The 14,100-nt window shown below is 62.8% G+C and overlaps 1 protein-coding gene across 2 annotated transcripts in view; it reads right to left on the reverse strand.

Annotated features, from left to right (window-relative positions):
* PLEKHM2 (pleckstrin homology and RUN domain containing M2) overlaps positions 1-14,100 on the reverse strand; it is a 38,291-nt gene that overhangs the window by 1,196 nt on the left and 22,995 nt on the right. The window contains exons 2-19 of one of the 2 annotated variants that reach the window (XM_077899516.1): positions 13,938-14,044; positions 13,490-13,599; positions 12,890-12,989; positions 12,311-12,398; positions 11,482-11,668; positions 10,162-10,221; positions 6,687-6,915; positions 4,804-5,649; positions 4,499-4,568; positions 4,305-4,395; positions 3,928-3,992; positions 3,484-3,572; positions 2,727-2,859; positions 2,291-2,481; positions 1,773-1,838; positions 990-1,149; positions 465-644; positions 267-383 (exon numbers count right to left, since the gene is read on the reverse strand). In XM_077899516.1, the coding sequence (XP_077755642.1) occupies positions 267-383; positions 465-644; positions 990-1,149; positions 1,773-1,838; positions 2,291-2,481; positions 2,727-2,859; positions 3,484-3,572; positions 3,928-3,992; positions 4,305-4,395; positions 4,499-4,568; positions 4,804-5,649; positions 6,687-6,915; positions 10,162-10,221; positions 11,482-11,668; positions 12,311-12,398; positions 12,890-12,989; positions 13,490-13,599; positions 13,938-14,044 (2,889 nt within the window). The remainder of the gene's footprint in view (positions 1-266; positions 384-464; positions 645-989; positions 1,150-1,772; positions 1,839-2,290; positions 2,482-2,726; positions 2,860-3,483; positions 3,573-3,927; positions 3,993-4,304; positions 4,396-4,498; positions 4,569-4,803; positions 5,650-6,686; positions 6,916-10,161; positions 10,222-11,481; positions 11,669-12,310; positions 12,399-12,889; positions 12,990-13,489; positions 13,600-13,937; positions 14,045-14,100) is intronic. The other variant, XM_077899517.1, reaches the window with a different exon arrangement.

Genomic DNA, 14,100 nt, shown 5'->3' on the forward strand with positions numbered 1-14,100 from the left:
GAAGCAGGCTCCCCGCTGAGCACAGAGCCCCATGCAGGGCTCGATCCCAGGATCCTGGGGTCATGACCTGAGCTGAAGGCAGATGCTCAATGACTGAGCCCCCCAGGCGCCCCGAGTCTTGCCCTTTCTGTCCTACACGTTGGAGTCTGTCCTGGAGCTGTTGGTACAGTGCTGTCCCTAGGCCCCAAGTCCTCCTCTGTCCCAGCAGGGCTCCTTTCCCGGGGAGTGGCCCCACTCACTCCTCGGGGCGCTGGGCAGCTAGGTACCTGGTAGATGGTTTTCCACCCAGAGCCCAGCGCAGACAGGAACCGGTCCAGTTCAGACGTGCAGCTCAAGTAGATGACCCAGGGCAGGAGAGGCTGCTGGCTGTCCTGGGAAAAGTCCTGGGGAGAGCGGGTCCCCAGGTGAGCAGGTGCCGCCCTCCTCCTGCAGGGCCTGCTTCCATCGCCCCCCGCCCAGCTCACCAAGACACAGTACTCCTTGCCAGGGCCGGTGGAGACGGCGCTGATGTCGGCCAGCTTGGCTGTGCCCAAGGAGCGGAAGAAGCTAGTCTGGCAGTCCTCGTGGCACGTGAAGAGGCGGTCATCGGTGATCACTAGGCAGCAGGGGATGCAGGGGCTGGGAGTTACCCCCTGGGGGATGACCTGGAGGGCATTGGCAGAGGGTAGGGGAGAGGCGAGCTGGAGCACTCCCGGGCTGGCCGGAACCAGAACTCCCCACTCCGGGGGCCCAGCCTGCCCCTCGGCCCCTCCCTCCAGAGGTCAGCTGGGCTCCGTCCACCTCAGAAGTGGAGGTGGGGCTGGGGGGGTGCCCGAGCATCCAGGCCACAGGTGGTCCTGAGCTCTCGGGTCCACTCCTGGGCTGTCCCCTGGACGTCCGCGTCTTGGTCCTCGCAGGCTGCCCCCGAGCTTGTGGGTTTAGGGAAGGGACCCCAGGGATCCTGATCGGGTCGGGAGGCCGGATGAACGGTGCAGGCCGGAGGCGCTCACCCCTTTGGACACAGCCTGGCACAGGTGCTGCATCCAGTCGGCCATGTCAGCCTCGCTCTCGGCGCTCAGCTCCAGGCACGGCCGGTCGGCGAGGATGACCTGGAAGGCGTGGGGCCGATCCGTGGTGTTGGCCCTCCGACAGCCACCGCACTGCTCCCCCCTGGGCCAGAGGACGAGGGGTGAAAGGAAAGCAAGGGGGGGTGGCTTGAGGCATGCGACACGAGCGTCCTGCACCCGCGGCCCCGGGGGATGGGGGGACACAGACCCCTCGGGCTCTCGGGAGAGGCTTGGAGCTGCCGGCCAGACCCGCCCTTGCTGCGTAACAACATCTGTCTACAGAACTGCCAGATCCTTCTAGCTATCCCAGCATGGCCAGGAGAGGGCTGAGGTGGGCTCTTAGCTCCGGCCCTCTCAGAATCAGGGTGCGTTCATCCACGTTCCCTCTCTGGGCCTGGGGTTTCCTCCAAACACGTGAATCTTCCAGCAGGTCAGAAGCTGCCAGGGCAGCAACTGCCGCCCCTGCCGGGCCAGATCCTTTCCCGGCAAGGAGTTCCTCTTGCTTCCCTCACAGGAAGCTGCCCCTGCTCCCCTGGCCTGGGGTCCTGTGGCCCTGAGAGCTCCGCAGACCCCTGGGTACCAGTCAGGGCTGCTGGATGGGGTGCAGCTGAGTGGGGCAGGATGACAAGAGGCCCTTGGCAGCTCAAGCCAGGGGGACAGGAGCCCTGGGCCCCAGGCTCAGCCGGAGTCCCCACACCGCCCAGCCCCCTTCACCAGGACACTCACCCCATGTTCACCGAGAGCAGAGGGGTGACATCGGTGCGGTCAGGATACTGGTAGAGGATCCCGTTGCTGCAGGAGCACAACACAGCAGGGGTGAGGCCTGTCCCAAGAACCAAGGGCCAGGTGGAGCCCACATCCGGGGGGCCCCCTGCAAGCTGGGGCCTTAAGCCCCAGGGGCCAAGAGGCCTGTCTTCTATGGAAGGGAGGGTGAAGAAGGAACCAGAGGCACAGGAGGGCACGCTACCCCCTCAGGCCGACCTGGGGCAGTGAACGGCTTGGAGCAGCCGAGCCCACATCTACACCTGACGTGCCCCCGGATGCCCTGGGCCCCGAAGATGGCTGGCTTTACCCAGGAGCTCTAATATCCCGAGGTATGCCTACCCTAAAACCCTTGCGGGGCTGGAAGGAGGCCCCCTTGGGCTGCTCTCCTCTGTGGCCTGCCCACAGAGATCCCAGCTGAGGGCCTGACTGCCCAACGAGCTCCAGGACATGCCCGAGGCCAGAGCTGCGGGGGCTCCCACCTGAGTACCACGAAGCAAGTCTTCCAGTGCTCTTTGCCCAAGTAGGAGGTGCCTGCCTTGTAATGCAGCATGCCTTCTTTGGTGATGGCGCCCTCGGGGGGTGAGCAGTGGCAGAGGACGGGACCCAGGGACTCATCCATGGGGTCCTCCCAGTGTACAAGCCCATAGAAGCGCACGGTGACAGCAGTGGCCTGGGGGGGTGGGCAGCAGACAGAGCGGTGAGGTCTGGGCCAGGCTCACCAGCGGCCCAGCCCCAGGAATGGCCATGGAGAAAGCAAGGACACGCCCCAGGTGGGGCGGGGGACAGGACCCAGGGGCAGGAGAGCCCCTCCCCGGTGGGTGACGGAGAAGCTAAAGACCTCTACTTGCACGGCCTGACCTCACACCAGAGGTGGCCTCTCAGGGACGACAGTTTCCCTCCACTCCTGGCGCTTACCTCACACTTGGACTCCTGGGCCACAAATTTGGCCAGTGCCAGCTTCTCCATGGTGGCATCAGTCAGGATGCTGGGGTAAGGTGGTTCCCGGCAGCCTTTGATCATGGCGGACTTCAAAGAAGCCAAGAAGAACCTACACAGGGAGTGGGGTTTGCTGTCAGAGGCCCCGGGGGCGGGGGGGGGGGCAGCGGGGAGGCCTGCCTCTCAACTGGACAGGATTCTGGCCTGGGGGCACAGAAACTTCAGGGAGGTTGCTGGCTGGAGCCAGAGCTCAGGGCAGCAGCTGGGGCAGTGATGCCCAGCGATCACTGGCCTCAAACGATGACCTGGAAAAGGCCATTCCCAGTGGCCAGGGGCCCGGGCGCTGCCGGCGAGGGAGGACCAGCCCCAGTGGTGCAGCGGAACCGGAGTGGGTGGGACCCAAGTCAGTACAACGACACGATCTCATTACCAGTAATTTTTGTATGAAGGCATCGGGGGGGGGGGCACTCATGGCCCCCGTGGTCCAGCAGCCGGACTCGTGTTCCTGCTGATAACTCACGTCAGCCCTCAGGCCAGTCCTCTCTGGAGGCCACACAGGGTCTGAGGTCACCTGAGCTGATGACGTGAGTCCGTCAGTGTGCTTGCACGCTTCCAGCAGGTGCCAGAGGGAACACACCTGATCTCCACTTCTCTGTTTCCTACCTTGCACCCTCCATCCCTAGGGGCGGGGGCTCCAGGCCAGGGGAGGTGGGGGGGCCAGGGGCATGTCACTCACTCGGCCAGGGCCACGTCGGCCGTGTCCAGCAGAAACTGCTTCCTGCGGTTGGTGCACACCAGCTTCACCGTCTGCTGGTCGAGGCCCACCTGCCGGAAACAACAGCTTCACATGCGCACGGGGCTCGGCTGCTGCGGAAGAGGCAGCCCGGCCAGGTGAGGGCTGCTGGGGAGGGAGGAAGCACGCCCTGGAGTGGCCGCAGGGAGAGCCCCCGAGAGCTGGGGAGGGATGGTCAGAAATATGGTGGATGAAGAGGCATCTCAGACTCGGTTCTTATCCCCCGCATCACCTGTAGAAGCTGCTCGAGAGATAAGCTGACGCCCGACCCCGGGGGCGCTGGGGCCAAGGCAGGACACGCCTCCTCTGCAGCTACGGTGGGTGGCCGGGTGGGCGCCCGAGGGGCCCTGTCCTACAGCATATGGCAACTGCAGAGCCTGCACTCACCGACACATAGTCAAGTTCATTGTAAGAAACAGCCTCTTCCACCAGGTATGGCTTCTCCGCGGCCCCTGAGAGAGGAGACCCCGATGCCTATAACTCGCAGTGGCCTCTTTTCCCTCCCCCTGCCCCATGTCTAAGACCTGGCCTCTCTGAGAGAGGACCCGTCCCTGCCCTGCGATCTGACACGGTGGAGGAGGCGGAGGGCGCGGGGCTCGTGGCAGGCAGGCCCCGGCTCCCACGGGGCTGCCGGGACGGCCGGTGGCACCCGCTGGGGTGTTTCGGTCACCACCAGGCGGCCGAGAGCCGGGGTGGGGGGCGCAGAGAAAGGGAGGGAGTCAGTCTCATCCTCTGCCTCTGGCCGGGCCCGGGGCGGCAGGCACCTTTCCGAAGCAGGTAGACGTAGCAGTCTGTGAGCAGCACGTAGAGCAGCTGCAGGTTGCCCTCCATGTGCCCGGTACTCATCCGGATCATCTGCGGGGCCGACACGGAGCGGGGTCAGGCGCCCCGGCCCCCGCCGCCCCGGCCCGGCCAGCACGCCTCCCGCCTCGGCCGTCCGTGAGCTCCCGGGACTCACTTTGAAGAGCTGCTCTTCGTTTTCTCGGAACACGTGGATCATCAGCAGGAGTAGGTGATTGTTGTCCACTCTGAGAGAGGGACACGCGTGGGGAGGGTGTCAGGCTAGGCCAGGGGCGGGTGGCTCTGCCCCTGACCGGAGCCGCAGTGGCGGTGGCGGGGACACTCCCAGCCCACCCCGCCTCCCGGCCCAGGCCGGGGCGTCCACGGCTGCGCTCAGGGTATCTGGAGGGCAGATGCCCACCGTCGCGGGCCGCGGGGCGCCGGGGGCGAGTGTCAGGCCAGCCGCCCGGGGGACCCCCTCACCTGAACTCTGCCGAGTGGGTCGTGTCCGACGGGCTCCCCTGCCCCTCATCCACCCCAGAGTCCTCAGCGCTGCTCACGCACGGGCTGGGCCGGTCTCGCTTGAGCTGGCAAAGAGCCTCGCGGGCCCCCGGCTCCGGTTCAGGCACAGGCCCCTCCCGGACCAGGGGCGACTCAGGGTCCAGTTCCCGGGGCTCTGGCCCCCCGGCCTCCCTCGGGGCGCGCTCTAGGGGCCCAGGCGTCTGTCCCTCTCTTCCTCCTCCTCCCTCTTCTTGGCCAGCAGTCTCAGGGCTACCAGGAACATGCAGCGGTTGGCCAGGCCCTGCAGGGTCATGGTTGCTGCCACCTGATGTAAGAGTGCTTGGACTCTCGACGGTAAAGCGGTAGAAGTCCATGGGGGCTGGAAGCCCCTCACTAAAGTCGCAACATGGTGGCTTCTCCGGGGCGTCCCCGGGAGAGCCGGCCCGAAAGGACTGGTCTGGGGACTGGGCGTGGGAGCGCCAGGTGCTGGGGTCCAGCTGCCCGTTGAGCTGGTCGATCACCTTGCTCAGGGGCTGCCCCAAGCGCTCCATGGACGTGTCCTTCATCTCGGGGATAAGCAGGCCCACCGGGCCGGGCTCCGAGAGCTCGCTGCTCTCAGCTGTGCTGCTGGGCCCCTCTCCCTCCTCCTGGGGGGGCGTAAAGGTGGCGTCCGGGGACGCCCGCCCCAGGCCTGGGCTGCTGACAAGGCTGTCACCATCCCCCCCGCGGCGGGCACAGCCGTCCTGGGTGGAGGAGGGGTGGAGGGGGCTAGCCTCCTCATCCGACCTCGCCTTCTTCTTCTTGCCGGTCTTCTTCTTCTTCGTGACCCTGGACAGGAGTGATGGGGCAGGCTTACCACCTGAGCGCCGCAGTACCGGGCAATTAGGTGGGCTGGGTCGAAAGGGGGGATCTGGGCATGTGACCTCTGAGGGCATAGCCAGGGCTTCAGAGGTCCTGGGTGGGAGGCCCCAGGCCAGGGGGCCGGAGCAGCTCAGGCCCTGAGGTACGCCCCCGTTGCTGGAGGCGGGGACCCGAGGAACCCCTGAGCACGTCCCACGAGTTCTAGCTGAGGACGCAGCTGTGCCAGCTGTGCTCTCGGGAGCAAACACAGGCCCTGGTCGGTCAGAACGATGGCACCTCCACTTGGCCCTCCCCTTGGGATGTGGCCAAGGGACCCTGAGCTGACCTCACTTCCCAGCAGGTTATCACCGGGGATGGCTCAACCAGAAGTGCACTCGAAGTCTTCTGGGCTCACACTTCTTTGGTTGCAGGGTGGCTGGAATGGGTCTGGCAAGGCGACCCCAGGTCAGAGCCACTTAAGCTGCTCAGGCCTTGAACTGACCCGCAGAGCGGGACCCCTGACCCCCGCCTCGGGCCAGCAAGCCTCAGAGGGTACGACACGCACAGCATCTTACTCAGCGTGGAGAGTCTCAGGGGCAGGAGCAGGGGGAGGTCAGGGAGCCCAGGAGGCTCTGGGCCCAGAGCGTCCCGATCTGCCCTGCGCCTCCTCCTTCCCTTCCCTGTAGGTCCCTGTCTACGTGATGGAGACACTTCTCCTTCAGGGAGCCACACGGAACTGGAATGAGTACAGATCGCAGAAACGGTACATCGACATTCCAAGAAGCCCCCCGGGGAGAAGGCGACCTTCCGGCCCTGGAGACCTGGGCCACAGCGTCTCCTGGGCTCGGGCCCTGTTTCTTCTTGCCTGAAGAACTCCTGGAGAACCACTTCATCTCCAGGAAGATGCCTATCTGCCCCCGGGGGGCAGGGTCCCGGCGTGCGTGGACTGAAACGTGATGCAAGGGGTGGACAGGCCGGACACGGGGATGCTCACCCCACTTCTCCCGGGGCCCCTCCCCGCTGACCTAATGACTTCGAGCTCTGTGCAGGCGTCCGGCAGGTCGAGAGTGTGGGGTTCCCCCTTCTCCTGAGAGGTGGTGTGCACAGGGGTGGTGTCGGAGGAGGACACCGTCTCTGCTGGGTCCTCACTGAAGGGGTTGTGGCGCTGGGTGGGACTCTTGGTGGAAGCCTTGCTGCTGGTCAGGTCGGAAGCAGTGGAGCGGGGGCCGCTGACCGTGTCCGTGAGGTCTCCATCTGGGAGGACGGGAAACAGGAGGCAGCCCGTCAGACGCCGCCTGGGGCCCCCAGGCCCCCGAGCATGCCTTATCTCACGAGGGAGGCAGCTGAGCTCCTCCCGGGGAAATGTGGTCGGGGTGGCCCTGACTGAGGAGTAGAGGCCCAGACCAACAGGACACGGGATCTGTGCTTTAAGAGTGACCTGGAGCGACACCATCGCCCCGCCACCGAGAACCCGCGAGAGCTCCCAGCGACTTGGCCGAGTCCGAGTTCCGAGCCCCGAGGTTAAGCAGCTCCAGGCTGAAGCCCCTCAGGGACGGTGACCTTGATGCCTCAAGAGGTTAACCTTAGAGCCCCCCGTCAGAGGGAGCCAGAGGGGTCCCCGGCGGCCCCTTCAGTGCCACCGGCCACGGCGGGGCTGACACACCCAACGTCCCCTGGAGGGTCCCCGCTCTGCCCACCAGAGGCAGATAAAAAGCAAAAAAGGGAGAGAAAATAGAGGGAGACAGCGGGGATCCGAGAAGCTGAGGGGAGGGGCTGAGACAGGAGAGGGAGTCCAGGGGGCAAGGAGCAAGGCGGAAGGCGGAAGGGCCCAGAGCACAGTAGGGAGGATGAGACCGGGGCGCCAAGGAGATGCAAAGGGAAGGGAGGTGTGGCGAGCGGGTGCCCCCCAAGGCTGCTTCTCTCCCTGACATGGTCACACCCCCGCAGCGGGGGGCAGGACCAGGCACCCCGTTAGGGCGAGAGCTGGGAACTCCATCTCGCTCAAGTCTCTGCCTTCCTGCCGGTCCTTTCTGAGTCCCCCTCACCCTTGGCTCCACCCAGGGGAGAAGGGGGGCGGGGGATGCTTCCTCTCCAGAGGGGCAGGTTTAACTGCCCCCCTACCCCCACGCCCCCACCCAGCCAGCCCAGAAACAGGAGCACGGAGAGCACACGGGGCATTATCTGGTGGCAGATGGAGCCGCCGCGGCAGGGAACGGAGGCCCAGCTGTCAGAGAGGTCGGCTGAGAGCTAATGGCACGGGACACGGGATGGTCACGCCTCACTGGCCAGCTCACACACATCTTGTTGGCCATGATCTGCCCACAGGAGACGTGGCAAACATGCTTCCCATCCTCAGCCTCATCTGGAACCGCCCAACCTGCTGTCCACTTCCTAGTGGGTCTTGGAAACCACTGGGCAGCTGTCTGCTGACGCAGCACATCATACATTTTTTTAAAAGTACATTGTCTTTTAATATAAGGACAAAGGTGGGGGCCAGAAGCCATTGCCAGCCCAGCCAGAAAATCACGAGTGACATACGAGACTTCCTGCAGATACCCTGGGCCCCCCCAGCCTCAGTGCTCACATGGGGAAAACCTTGCCCTTAGGTCTCAAAAAAGGGTCCTGTGAGGCCCTACATTGCTGTCCCGGGTCCCGTGAGGCCCTACATTGTCGTCCCGGGTCCCGTGAGGCCCTACATTGTCATCCCGGGTCCCGTGAGGCCCTACATTGTCATCCCGGGTCCCGTGACGCCCTACATTGTTGTCCCGAGTCCAGTGAGGCCCTACATTGTCGTCCTGGGTCCTGTGAGGCCCTACATTGTTGTCCCGGTTCCCGTGAGGCCCTACATTGTCGTCCCAGCCCCTAGGGGTCTGCAGTTGCTTGTGGGAGGAGTCCCGCCCAGTGAGTGAGCAGGCCACAGGACGGTGGGTGTCAGGGCTGGGTTACCCACCAGCTCTGTAAACAAGCCAAGGACCACAGAAGGCCGCCCCCACCCCTGCCCCTGGGCCCAGAGTTTGGAGCTGCCCCCAAATCCTGCTTTCCTCCAGGTGGAAGGAGAAGACAAAGCCCCCCCAGGTGAGCTGCCGGAGCAGACCTGGGGACTCAGGAAAGCAGGAGACCATGGTGGGGACAAAGCTCACCCCGCCCTGGAGCCCCGCCCGGCCCAGCCTGAGCAAGCAGTGCAACCCAGATTGTTAGTTCTCAGGCCACCGGGAGCTCTGGAGGGCTGCGGAGGAAGGTCGGGCCCTGCTTGTCAGGTGACTGCAAAGGGCGGCAAGGAGCTGGGTCAGGAGGGGGTTAGTGGTTAGAATCAGAGGGGGAGAAACCAATGCCCAGCATGTGCACTGCAAGAAGAGAGGTTGAGACGATAAACGATGTTACGATGGAATTCTGGATTTCATCTTAACTAACCCGTGGCACTCTCCAGTGCTACTCTCTTGGCCAGATGATATAATTAATTTTCCCTAAGGCCATATCTTATTTCCCTACAAACTAAGCTATTTCATACATTCCTCGGAAAAAGATCATCTGTCATCCGTTACTCAGAGATCACGGCGCTGGTAACAAGGGGCCAGCTCTGGAGCAGTGGAAAGAGGCACCTACGCCTCCTGCCCCTCCTGCCCCGGGAGCAGTCAGCAGCCAGCATCCGCTCCCCCCCGGGGCTGGCCCTGGGCAGCAGCAGCCCACAGGGCAGCAGGCTCTGCCTCCCGGGGGGTGGGGGTTCTGGCCTCAGATCTAAGGAGGAAGCATTAACCCCTCAGAAACGAGCCCTGTGCCTTCAGTAATCATGGGAACGTGCGGTAGAGCCGCCTGGTTTCCAGAAGCCCAGCCGGGGAGCCCTGGGCAGGCGGTCGCCCGAGCACTGCTGCCGCCTAGTGGACAGGTGGGAGGCCCACAGCCTGGATTTTAATCTGCCTTAAAACCTCTAAGAGAATCTCCCTGTAGGAAGTTTCGGCTGTGCCTGGGCAATCTCGCCCATCGGGATCCTCAGTCTCTCAACACCACCGGGGAGGAAGCCACCCACACCGGAGCGGGGGGGTCGAGCCCTCTGCCTCCACTTCTTGAGGCTTCTGACCCAGAAGCACATCTGACCTAAAGGAGCTTATGATCCGCAGGTTCAACCCACGCTTTCCAGAACAAGTCTCTGCTCACCGCCGGTCAGGCCACTGGCGCCCCAGGAGCTGGCAATTCCCTACACGTACCCGGTGCTTCCACGGGCATCAGAAAGGGGGAGGGTGATCTCTGGGGCCGTGCAACGCAATCCCCTGGTGACGCCACGAGGCCACCGCGTAAAGGCAGGAGCCCTGCACCAGAAGGGTTTGCCTAGAATTGGGGTCAAGTTCTCCTATTGCAGAATTCCATCTATGTGAACACCAAACTTGGCTTTATTAGGATCATTGACATTATTATAAACAACGAGCTGATTTCGAATCATGCAGCAAGCTTGGCACGGAAACGCAGCAAAACAGGAAAAGAGGGTAACAGCGGACTCTGGCCCACCTTCCCAGTCTGTGCTGGGTACAGACGGCACTGCTGGAAACACATCTCCAAAATCATAATCTATAAAAACGAGGGACAAAACTGAAGATTAGAAACCGGTAGTGGAGGGACAGGGAGGGTGGGGGTGGTGGGGCGGGAGGCATGGGGAGAAAACGAGAGAGGAAAAAGGTAAACTTTCTGCATTTTCTCTAATGGCTTCAGGGAGCTCACGTTGCTTCTCAGCTGGGTTGTTGGGAAGACCCTGGGGACAATCCTTGCCAGCCCCAGGACCTGGTTCTGGCTGAGAAGAGCGTGGGCTCCCATCCCCTGCCTTCCTTCCCTCTGAACCCAGCATCGGGGGTGAGGTGGGGTCAGGGGGACACCTCCACTGTGGACGGCCCGACTACCCCTTCAGGGCCCAGCCCCTGCCTTCTGGGAGGCGGCCCATGAGCCCAATCCGAGGAGACTGAGCCACTGCCCTCTGCTCGTACAAGGAGCAATGCAAGCCTTGCTAACAAGGCTGGAAGTAACCGGCCTCATGGGCCTTGGGCCCATTGCACAAGCTTTCATGAAGAAAGAAGGCCAAGGTCGCAAGGCCAAAGCACTTCCAGGGAGCCCTGAGGGCTGAACTCGTGCTTGGGGTCTCCTTCCCTGGAGGTGAGGCAGGTGCAGTAAATGAAGAGCTCTCGTTTCCCACGTGGGGGTGAAGGTGGAGAAACCGCCAGTTTTTCAAATGAACGCAGAAGCCTAAGGTTTGAAAGAAACCAGGCTGCTCCAATCAGTCATTGGATCAAGACGACAAGATGACCTACAGACTTGACAACTTTTTCCGACTTTGATGCAGTGGATGCCGTTGGCGCTAACACCCTAGCAGGTGGAGGGCCTCAGAAATCAGGTGGGCTCAGGAGACAGGGGCAAATCTCCGCTACATCCCGGACCCATCTGGCTCTCTCCTCCCTGCAGGGGCTGCTCAGCCTCTTTCTGCCTAGGACCAGAGTCTGACCGCCCCAGGCAGGCAGCACTCACCCCTGCAACGGCAGGGAGCTTCCGGGCACACAGTCAATCCTTCCTCACTTAGAACACGGCCCACCCTGCGCCCTCTCCCCGGCCCCAGGCCTGCGGCCCTAGCCTGGATTCACACGGTCTCATCTTGGCCTTTCGTCCCCAGAACCAGTGTTCCACCGACCACGGAGATGCTGAGGAAACGAATGAAGGCCTGGGAAATGCTCGGCCCTGTTGAACTTCCAGTCTCCCCCAGAGACCCGTCACCCAGCCAAGTGTAAGTGGCTCCAGCACCAGTGCCACAGCAGAGCGTGGCTGCCTTCTGCCCGAGGCGCTTACCCTCACTGGATGGGGCAATGGCGCTGTCATCCCACTCCAGGTTGGTGGAGGTGACGGAGTTGAAGGAGTTGAGGGACAGGCTGTCCGAGCCCTGCACCGAGCTGGGGAGGCGGTCTTCGAAGTCCAGCAGGTACTGGGGTTTGTAGTAGTCGGGCATGTAGGGGGCCAAGTCTAAGTACGGAGCGTCCTGAGAGGAGAGCGCAGGGAGCAGGCTTGGCTGCGGAGGCCTCGGTGCCTGGGCAGGCCTGCCGCCGTCCTACCTCCCATGCTTGCTCTCCTCTGGGAAATCAGGGGGCTTACGGCGCTACATTCCGAAATAAGTCGCTAAAAGGAGTAATGCAAGGGATGCCTGGGTGGCCCAATGGTTGAGCATCTGCCTCTGGCTCAGGGCGTGACCCTGGGGTCCTGGGAGCAAGTCCCACATGGGGTCCCTGTAGGGACCCTGCTTCCCCCTCTGCAAGTGTCTCTGCCTCTCTCTCTGTGTCTCTCAGGAATAAATAAATAAAATCATTAAAAAAAAAAAAACCCACAAAAACAACACTCATATCCTAAACAACAAGGAGGGTACATTAACGCTAAATTTTCCAGGCAGTGTATCTCTTCTCCAAGTCTGGAAGAGAGGCAGGAGGGAGTCACCTGAACTAGGATTCTGGCTTAGAGAAGCCGAGAGAGAATCAACCCCTTCCATTCAGTTCCACTGTTCTGACCCTGAACAAACGGGGCTGGGGCATTGCTCAGGCTCAGTCACACCCACAGGCTCCCTGAGAGGGACCAGGGAAGTAAAACAGCACGTCTGCCCCTAGAGGCAGCAAGAGCCCGGGAGTCTCACCAGATCCAGGTCGAATCGAATGAACTCCAGCCCAGACACCAAGGTCAGGAAGAGAGTCAGGTGATCGTGGCTGCAGACCAGGGCATTCCTGTGAGACACGAGGAGGGATGATGGTTACCAGCTTGGCCCCAACCTCGCGGGCGAGCCGGCTGTGTTGAAATTTGACATGTGACATCCCCACTGCCTGGAGGGCACCCAGCTTGGGGCAGCCTTCACCCACTCCGTTGGAGCACCTCCTCCTGGGGTTGGAGCCCCACAGCTCTGTCGGCATGGTCTTCAGATCCGGGGCCTGCATAGGGTTCATCTGGCTCTTAGCAGATGACATAAATGCTTTGTTCTGGCAGCAGCCGAGCAAAGGCTGAGCATTCTAGTAAGGTCTGAGGGCTGGGCGGGGGCGGAGCGTTTGGAACGCCGTACTCCTGGCAGAGCCATGAGAGGCAAGGTGCTGAGGGCTCTTCGGCCATCTCTGACGGGTTCTCGGCATGGCACACCGTGATGTGTGCAAGTGACAAGAGGCTTTGGGATGAGGTTCAACGGGAGCTCCGGGGCTGCGTGAGACAAACTGTTCCAGACACTCACTTGACGTAGTATTTATGCAGCAGACCCAGGTTCTCCTGAAACAGCCGCAGGTAGCTTTCCAGGGAGTTCTCGTTGAGCGCCAGGTACAGCCAGGCCCTGCCTGCAAATGAAGGGCAGGAGTGACCAGAGGGAAGGTCTGTCAGGGGCTGGCTCTTTCGGCCAAGCGAGGGCAGGAAGCGCAGCAAGGGTAGCCGAGGGGCTCAAGCACTCTGACAGCCTCCTCTCTTGTTGGGAGTGCCGTCACCCCTGAAATCTGTGTTCCCTAGTCAGACCCTCGCTGGTGGCAGGCCAGTGAACTCTGACCGGGAGCGCAGGGTACAAACTCCAGGTGGGTCGAGAAGCCTAAGGACTGTGCACCGATCCTGCGTGCACCGATCCTGCCGGCTAACACTGATCCTCGCTCAGGGAGAGGGGCCAGGCTCCCCGTTCTGGGATCGGGCTCTGGTTCTCCTTAGCACCTCACTCTCCTTCCACCCACCCCCTTAATTGTTACGTGCAGGGCACCAGCAGCTGCCCGCCCCTGGCCCTCAGCCTCGCCGGGGCTGACCCCCAGGCCCCCGGAGCCCCCGCTGCCCGCAGCATCGTGCTGGTGCTACTCACTGCGCCCCAGGTTGGTGGCCACGTGCTGCAGCACCTCGATCTGTTTGATGGCCTCTCTCCGGGTGAAATGCACCACAAGCACCCAGTAGCCAGAGGAGAGGTCTTGCAGGCTGAGGAAGTAGGACAGGAGCTGCTGTGACCCGAGGGAGGCCACCCTGGGAAGCTGCAGCCGGCCCGGCCCCCTTCATGTGGGTGCCGAGCTCCAGGCTGAAGCGAGGGGCTCCCGGCGGGGCCCACGGGCAACCACTGCGCCTTCCCACCTTCCCGCCTTCCCGCCGCGGCTCATCTGCTGCTACTGCTTGTCCGGCCGCTCCCGCCTGCTCAGAGACGCTGACCCGCTGACCCGGCAACCACAGACCGCCTGCGGCCACCGAGCGAGGCGATCTCCTTGGGCCCACGGGAGGCGGGAGGAGAGGCGGACCCTGCGCGGGACTTCCCTCCAGCTCACCCGTACAGCAGGGCGTGGTCCAAGTGCTCGCACAGACGTTGCAGGACCTTGTCGTGGTTCCGGATGGCGGGGGTCTCGTCTTCACAGGCGGCGAAGTAGCTCTGCAACTGAAAGGAGAAGAAATCCGCCCAAAATGAGACAGAGAGATGAAGAGGAGGGCTGA

The sequence above is a fragment of the Canis aureus genome, chromosome 5 (genome assembly GCF_053574225.1).
Source record: "Canis aureus isolate CA01 chromosome 5, VMU_Caureus_v.1.0, whole genome shotgun sequence".
In the NCBI taxonomy this organism is placed as follows: domain Eukaryota; kingdom Metazoa; phylum Chordata; class Mammalia; order Carnivora; family Canidae; genus Canis; species Canis aureus.